This window comes from Cornus florida, unplaced genomic scaffold, assembly GCF_030987335.1.
Source record: "Cornus florida cultivar Cherokee Brave unplaced genomic scaffold, ASM3098733v1 CherokeeBrave_3.0.0_Hap2_Chr10, whole genome shotgun sequence".
Lineage (NCBI taxonomy): Eukaryota > Viridiplantae > Streptophyta > Magnoliopsida > Cornales > Cornaceae > Cornus > Cornus florida.
The window spans coordinates 84,578,089-84,586,751 of NW_026775580.1; the positions used below are offsets into that span (position 1 = coordinate 84,578,089).

The 8,663-nt window shown below is 35.1% G+C and overlaps 1 protein-coding gene across 1 annotated transcript; it reads right to left on the minus strand.

The window, feature by feature from the left end:
• Nucleotides 1-547: 547 nt before the first annotated feature.
• LOC132279519 (protein SMAX1-LIKE 4-like) lies at nt 548-4,114 on the minus strand. Its single transcript, XM_059781515.1, has 3 exons — nt 2,551-4,114; nt 1,963-2,230; nt 548-1,817 (listed from the first exon to the last, which is right to left on the minus strand). Exons 1-3 carry the CDS (start codon nt 3,705-3,707, stop codon nt 777-779), a joined length of 2,466 nt encoding a protein of 821 aa, XP_059637498.1. The 5' UTR covers nt 3,708-4,114; the 3' UTR covers nt 548-776.
• Between the last annotated feature and the right edge of the window lie 4,549 nt (nt 4,115-8,663).

Below are 8,663 nucleotides of genomic sequence, written 5' to 3' on the forward strand. Positions count from 1 at the left end.
ATATTTCTCGTGGTTTGCAAGATAATTTTATCTGTGGAGGGTCAAGTCACACAGAGCGAGTGCTCTCTCAAGAGTCCAGTAATGGCAAAATCTAAGTCATACAGCAGGAGAGGAAGCGCGTGTGGAGCTTAAAAGCAAAATCTAAGTTATACAGCAGGAGAGGAAGCGCGTGTGGAGCGTAAAAGCGATATCCATTCAAAAGAATTGTGTGTGACAGAAAATCTAAGTCCCTCTCTAAGTGTATTTTTGTTTTCCATGTTGAAAAAACACTCTTGCCCAACATAGAGAGAGAGGTTTTACACCAAGCGTCTAAGTACTATATATTGGTTTAAATAGGAGTGCTAGGGGCCGTTGTTAATACTAGTTATCGGAAAATTTGGAGCATATATAAGGTGATTCTCAGATATTTTATGGACCGTTTTTATTATACATACTTGAAATTTTGTTTATGCCCAAACTTGCGTTTTACCCTGTTCAAGGCAAAATCAACTAGACAAAGTTCATCTGCCAAAATAAGTTTGAAGAGTAATAATATTGAAAAGTAAAATAGCAAAAGAGAATTAGGAACATGACTACATGAGCAGTTAGACAGGTACATTTTGGTCATTTTCATTTTGCAAAGTGAACCTTGTCTTTCTAAATTATACAAGATCTAAAGCTCGTATTTTCATTCCCGCCAATTTAAAACAATCTGTCAACTATACCCCCAGACCCAATGTAACGACTCTTCAATTAAACGACCTAAAATACCCAACGATCCTGTCAGTTTCGCCACTCTAATCACTTGAAATTGAGCTAAGCTCTCCAACGCTGCCTCTGTTTACCTCATCTTGATCCGGTCTGATGTTCAGATCAATGGTGTTGGAGCTCAGTTGCCTAGTAAACTCTTTCTCGCTGTTCCCACAATCAGCAGCAATCGAAGAGGCCTCGTCCCTCTCGTCGATTCTAGGGCTCTTGGCTTTGCCTGCCAAATCCCACTCGGCTTTCCTCTTGTGATCCAAGCTGTCTCTCCCCAAATTTGGAATCGTGACCTGCAATTTCATCAGCATTACAGAATTCGGGTTTTTCTTGTCACCTTCATTGCTCTTAGGATCACCCTTTGTTAGAATAAATATTGCCCGGCATGAACTCTCCTCCTCTTTGCTTAATTCTCCCAATTTTCCAGTTTCAAATCCACCCGCGAGAAATTTTACCAACCGGGTATCAGAAAAATCAACATCTTCCATGACAACGACAAGTTTTTCGTGATTCCTCAAGGCACTTTGGAGATTTTCAGAGCTTGTACTACTATAATCTCCATTTTTCATGTTCATGTAGAACAACAGAAAATCAGCAGACCCAAACATCGATTCTCCAATTTCACTAGCCAATCTTCTTTTTTCTACCGAGTCATTACCCTCAATCAGAAACCACCTATCCTTCTTGATTGATCTGGAGTTGATCAAATCTTCTATTATTGAAGGAACGACTTCTGAATGCCACGACGCGTCTCGTTCTAGCTCACATACTTTCCCATGTTGGACAATCTTCTCATTCCCTAGTGCTGCAAACTTTTCTCTATTTAAGAACACAGAATTGCCGAATGCAAGCGTGATCTTTACTTCTCCGGCTTCTGTGTTCTCGAAACAATTCAGGTTTGGATCTGTCAACCGACATTTTTGGTTGCCATTACTGAAATTTAGTCCATTGTGACATGACTCGTGATGTTGGAAACGAGGCAGAGAATTCACACATTGGTCGGGTTTCATAGTCGAATTCATCTGGTGGAAGCTATGGCACATTCTGTTCCATTTTCTCCTCAACTCTGCCAAATCATCCTGAAATTCAAAGAGAATGTAAGAATTTCTTAAAGAGTTGAGAATTTCCAATTATAAACTATTTTACGTATAACAATAATTCATTGCGTATAGATTGACATTCACTAGAATCATATAGAAACTGGTTTCGTATCAATCTTCTTACCTTTTGCTGTGGTCTAATGTTGTGTGATTGCAGCCAATAAGGCAATGGGGTTGAACATTCGTCGAATTCCTTCGTGTTACAAGAGCTTAGGCACAGTGAAGAAGGTGTTTGATGATGGCTTGATTTGAATAGTCTAGCTTCTTTTTCATAATTGGAGGTGCATTCTGCACAGCAAACAAGTTTATCTTGTTCGTCGTCGTTGATAAATGGCTTTGTTTCCGGCATTTGAGACAGGTTCTGTGAGAAGTTTATCCTTGACTCATGTACACTGCAAAACATGAGTACAATAAATTCAATTAGTGCAAATTATATATATATATAAACAAATAAATAACAAGCTAAATATATGGATTGGCTATGAAGTTTTAAAAAGAAAACAAAGAAAAATACAAAAAAGGTCCTACTAAAACAATACTCTGAACCAAAATCCATATCTAAAAGGTCAAAACATTGAATAATTTTTTCTAGCTATGTATATCTATACAGCATATATAATCAGAAATGGAGCATATGTATACCTATACAGCATATATAATCGTGGAAATTGATATTCAATAAAAAGAGAGAGAATAATATAGACTAATTCACCTGGTAGAATGCAGACTCAAACCAAGCCCACCAGAGGGAACAGAAACAGCTTGAAGAGCCCATTGAATCTCAAGAGAGGGTTGCTTCATCTGGCACTTCATGTAAGTCTGATAACTTGCAATCCCCATCAACCAAACATTCATGGTGCTTGAGCTGCTGCTATACTCACACACCAACCTTCCTATCTCTGCAACCAAATGCTCAACCACCCTATAAACAGAGGACCCTCCTCCCTCTTTCTCATAATCAGTCCTATCAAGTGTCCATTTCAAGTCTCCTATATATATAATGACTCTCATTCCTCTTGATACAACGGAATCCACCTTCCTTTTCAGGTCTAAAAGGTTCATTTCCACTTCCTCCCTCTTCATGAATCTCAACGGTAGCGATGAAAACTGAAATCTGATCAAATGGGCTGATTTCAATTCCTCTGGAACTTCTTTTCTCTCCACTCTACTCATTAGTTCTTCAACAAGACCTTCAGTTCTGACTTCAGAATCTCCAACTATCACAGTGTTCCTTCTCTTCTTCCTCAACACCACCTCCAAAACCAACTTGATATCTTCCTCCACAGAAGCTGAATCAGTGATGAGGCTGTTTGGGTGTTTGTTTTGATGGAAAAAGCGAAATGGGGTTGGCTCAAAACTACTATAGGACTCTAGATTGTTCTTCACTGCAATGCTTGAGAACCCAACCTCTCTCAGGACCCTACTAACACTAGGGTCATCTAAGATGGACAAAATGAGCTGTTTCAACTCCACTTTCATGGACAGAAGAGGCTGCTGTTGCCTCTGTTCAACGAAGCCCCTTCTCTGGTGCGCTTGTGCTCTCTTGAGCGCCGCGATCAGAGCGTTGGAGAGCGAGGGTTGAGTGTGGAGGTGTTGATAAGGGGTTGTGGGAAGCCTGTTGAGAGCCACATTGAAGCTGAGCTCGAGAGCTCTGCAGTGGAGTGGATAATGTGGCGTTTGGTGAGGCTGAGATTTGAGACAAGCCCTCCTTAAGTGAACACTGGTTTTCGAGGTCAGTAAAGTGGCGGCGACATGGAGGGGAGTGAGCTGTGCATGGCCTCTCCTCCTTGCCCAGCTGAGAGAGTGCTTCAAGATTGAAGCAGCCTCTAGTGTGAAGGTCTGGTGCACTGTATTAGCTCCTGTGCGCATTACTTGGCCAATATCCACCCCCCAAACACCCCCTTATGTGAGAAACACTCGTCTTCTTGAGGACTTTTCAACTTCTCTCTTATCTTGTGTTTTTCTCTTTCTTTGAAACCACCCCAACACTGTTTTCTCTCTGTTTCTCTCTGTGTCAAGGTTTAAATGACACCAAACCAACTCACATGGCAATAAATAGAATGATTTTGGAGGCTCGCTAAAAAAAAATGAAATTGAAATAAGAAAAAGGGGGAAAAAAAGGGATTTTTTTTTTTTTTTTTTTTTTTTGTGGGAGTACTTTGGAGAACTTGGAAGTGCTTTAAAGAAACTGTTTTTGCTGTTCACTGCTTTTTCATTGTTCTCTCTCTATAGTCCTTGTTTACATTAGAGTGCAGCATACATCCATAGCTCCCTCATATCTGTCATAATTTGTTTAAAGATCATTAGTATTTGAAACAAATTGCAAAAAACAATGGTTAGTACTACATATTTTGTTCTAGAGTAATTTGAATAGTAATCAGAAACGTGTTTGATAACGTTAATTTGTTATAAGATTTTTTGAAGCAAAAATATGAAAACATGTTTGGTAAAAAGTGTTGCAAGTTTGAAAAATATGATTAGTTCATCGCTAGAGTACTCCCGTTGCTACAGTGTTGAAACATGTAAAAACACCAAATTTAGGTTTTTGATTTTTTGCCATTATTCACAAAACGTTTCACCACTGTGCAAAACAAAACATTTTTTACCAAACTTATTTTTTACACTGTCCATTGTTACAGTACACGACAAAAACAAAAACACCAAAAACAAAATGCGCACGGCCCTAAATATCATATTGTGTTTGAAAGCACGGAATTTAGTTCAAAATTTACATTCAATTTTTTTCAATTCCAAATTCAATGCAGTTAACATAATTTTTGTGGCTGGTATTAATTCATTAGTTGAATTCTCTCTCTGGATGAAGAAAAGCTGCCAAAAATGCCCCCGCGGCTTGGCTGAGATGGGAGGGGGCTTGGCTTGGGCTATCCCTGGCCCATGTTCGAGTCTCTTCCCCCTCCTTTATTAATCCGATTAAAATTGTTGCTGAGGTGTAGAGTCATCGATAGCATTTTCGGTTTGTAACTTGGGGTGGGTATCTAAGGGGCCCTATCCAAGGGAGTTCCGGTGCCAGAAAAAAAAAAAATAAAAAAAAAATATTGCTGCCAAAAATAATTTCAATCAAACACCTATTCCTTTTTTTATCTAATTCAATTGGATACAGTAATAAGCATGCAGATGATAAAAAAAAAAATAAGAACAAAGTTGAAAAATCATTGTGGAGTAATGTCTTGGCAGTATTATTGTCAACTTTCCTACCAAGTTCCTTTTTGATGCAAATGAAATTCAGAAAAAGGGCTTCGTATTTGGGACCCACCACCCAAAACTTTTACTCAGAGAAGTTGCCTGCTTTTTTCCTCATCAATCTTGAAAAGGAGAGACAAAGTGCTGCACAAATTCAAATAAAGTAGTAAAGGTAAAAGGTGGAATGAAGCTAAAGTGTGATGAAAGATGAAAAAGAGAAAATGTCCCCACCCTTTTTTTTTTTTGTTTTTGTTTTACCTTTCTCATGTTTATGCTTTTGCTTTGTTCTCTGTATGTAAATAAATGCAGTACTTGTAAAGGTTTGTTTTCCAGAGTGAGAAAAAGAAAAGAAAACCTTCACGCCAATCCTTATATAGAGACAGCGTTTTGTTCCCAAGTACCCAAAAAAAGACAAAAAAAAAAAAAAAAAAAAAAAACAGTGTGTTATTTTTTTGGAACACAGTGTGTACTACATAGCATTATTGGTTCTTTTTCAGCTTCTCTTTGTCTCTCTCTGTGCTTGCAAAAACATTTTGTCTTGTAAAATCTCATCTTATTCCAACTACCCACTTGAAAACTTTTTTTTTTCAAATTTTTTTTTTTTTTTTTCAGGTTTTGGTAGACAATAATTGGGTTTTTAATTGATTAACAAAGGTTTAAATACTTGAAACCAGTTTGAATATTTAATATGTCTGGATTTATATCACCTATTAGCAATATGATGGTAACTACTACCATTTGTTTTTTATGGCATTCTTTACATGTTTTATGTGAGATGTTTGAGTACACATGTAGGACATTTTCAACCCTCTTTTTTCAGATAATCATAATATTTAGATGCTATTACATCCTAACGCATAAATTCACGTCATGCTTAACCAAGAAAAATTAGGATTGAGTAACCATTTAAATAATACTTTGTGTTTAGTATTCTTGATGACAAATTATTACATGATTCTGAGATTACGGAAAATCAACTAATGATTTGGTCAGAATTAACGGTTCGAATTTATAGTTTGAATGATATATATTTGTATCTTTCGAATTTTTAAAAGTCAAACAAATTAACCAAGTATGATGTGCTTTGCACCGAATACACATATGTTTTTAGTAAAAAAGGACTTTTTGGTTTTTCAAAAAGTAGTAAGCATGCATCAAAATAGGGTTTTCATGCAAAAGCTAACCTTTTGATCAGCTGGAATATTTGAATTATAGCAACTTTTGCAGTCAAAGTCATATAAATCGTCTAGTTTACCTTTTGCCATTAACCTTTCCTAGAATCAAATAGCCGAAAAGAATTTAGTTAGTGCGCGAATAAGTGCTACTTTAACTTTTTTCAATTTGACAAAAGTATCTCTTTTCATTCAAAAATAGCTTTATAAAAATTTCAAAATTTTTGTTCAAGAATAGGCTAGATCTGACCAGCTATATTTTTTCCGCTATAACTAGAAAAGAAATGTGCATGATTTCGCGAATTACTTCGGAATAAATTAAGAAATCATATGTAAAAATTGTAGCATTTCGTAATTTATTTGGTAAATCTACTTTAATTTTCTATCAATTAAACATGGTTAAAGTTAAGCTGTTTGAAGTCTTGACGCAATATAGTACTCTTTCTACCACTATGTTAACAGAGAAATGATTTCAAAATGAATATTATTATTATTATTATTATTATTATTTATTTATTTTTTTTTTTTTTGGTGTATAGAACACTCATATCGATAAAATGAAGTATTGAAAAAAAAAAAAAAAAAAAAAAAAAACCTTTTATTAGGGATGGGATGTGGATTGCTCTAAAAGGGTGGGGCCCAAATTATTGGAACATTATATTATGAGGTTTAAAGGTGAGAATAAATGTTCCTCTAGTTGGAATAAACAGTATGACTTTATGAATTAATAGATTGGCATGGCTGAGTTTAAAGAGATTTGGTTTTTTTTTTCTTGTTTGGATGTTGGTTAACAAAATGTGGAATGATGAAAATCAAAACCACCAAAAAAGAGACATTTAGGGCCCCCACCAAGGTAAACATGATTTAATCATGATACTTAATTTTGTTCACTGATCATTCAATAATTCTTCTATTTTTGTCTTTTCTTTTAGCCCCACTTCATTTCTTCCTTTCACACTACTATGTAATGAGTACATTCTTACATCGGACAAGACCAATCAATACACTTTAATAAATTAAAGCAAAATGTAAAGCTGAGTTTTATAAAAAGGTCAACATTTAATTTTAAAGCAGATAACGACCTGAATGTTTAACAGAGGAAAGTCTCCTTTCATAATTAAATAAAAAATTAATTAAATGTAAAATAACTATATTATTATTATTATTATTATTATTGAGTTTCTTCTTCGTTATCACTGCTGCATATCTAAACTATCAACAGTAAAACAGCGATGACAACTTGATATGTCTTGCGGCGATGTTCTTATTAACGAAGACAGTAACTTACATGCATCTGTTCAATGTGTGTGTATATATATATATATTTAAGAATAATACATATAAGGGCATTATCAGAAGAGATAATGGCATTTTTGAAATTTCATATCTTAACAGTGAATTCAAGCCTTCTTTGTTCATTTTTTAAAATTTAATGGAGGGAATTTAATTTAATAGAGTTGACATGGACTTAAGGGCGACCCTTGGTGCAACTTTAACATTGTTTACTTTCTGAAAAAAAAATAATAATAATAATAAAATAAAATTTAATGTTGTTTTAATATTACAATTTGAAGATTACGAGTTTGAAGAAAACAACTTCTCTATGTATGGAGGTGACTCTTTCTAAATCTCATAATCACGGAGCCCAATGAATTTGTCCTTGAAAGCTATAAGGACTTAATGACTAAGAGGAACGAAATTTTCATTTTTTTACCTTTTTTTTTATCCATTCTCTCCTATGTTATCTCCCTAAATGTAAGAATCAAGGAGTGAAATTATTCTTTTTCTTCTACTTTCTTTCTTCCTGGACATTAGGCCAAATACGACCATTTTCTTTTCCATATAATATTTTTTTAAAATAAAAATAATATGTTTGGCAGAGATTAATGACAAAAAAATCCAAATAATTGAAAACTGAGCCTTATTTCTTGTGATGTAGTTGTAATGCAGAGGTGGTCCTGTTTGTCCCATTCCACTGCACTCTCTCATTACTGGTATGACTCGACGAAAGCTTACAAACTCACCTCATAATTCATACACATTCCAGACTAGTAGTATTCACCTTTTACTACAATTTTTTTTTTTTGAATTTTTTTATTGGGCCTCTTCCACCATGGAATTCATGTACACGAGCCCACCCTCGAAACGTTTACTTTGATTACTGCTTGGATTATACATATTGATATATATATATATATACACACACACACATGCTGACAGGCTGCTCAGCATGCCTTTGTGTGGTTGTTGGATTTAGAATAGACTCATCGCCACCAAATGAAAACATAATGCACAAGGGCAGGCTGGGAGACATGTCATCCATCAATAGATTAAGGTACGTGTGTGTATATATATATATATACACACACACGTAAATCCTATGATTAATTATCTAATTATTTTATCATATCATTTTATCATATCTGTTACTGTCGGTTCTTAACAACAAATG

Coding starts and splice junctions, on each gene's coding strand:
- LOC132279519 (XM_059781515.1), bottom strand. CDS start 3,707: ATGCGCACAGGAGCTAATACAGTGCACCAGACCTTCACACTAGAGGCT. Junction 2,231..2,550: donor TTGAGTCTGCATTCTACCAG/GTGAATTAGTCT, acceptor CATGTTTTGCAG/TGTACATGAGTCAAGGATAA. Junction 1,818..1,962: donor ACATTAGACCACAGCAAAAG/GTAAGAAGATTG, acceptor TTTGAATTTCAG/GATGATTTGGCAGAGTTGAG.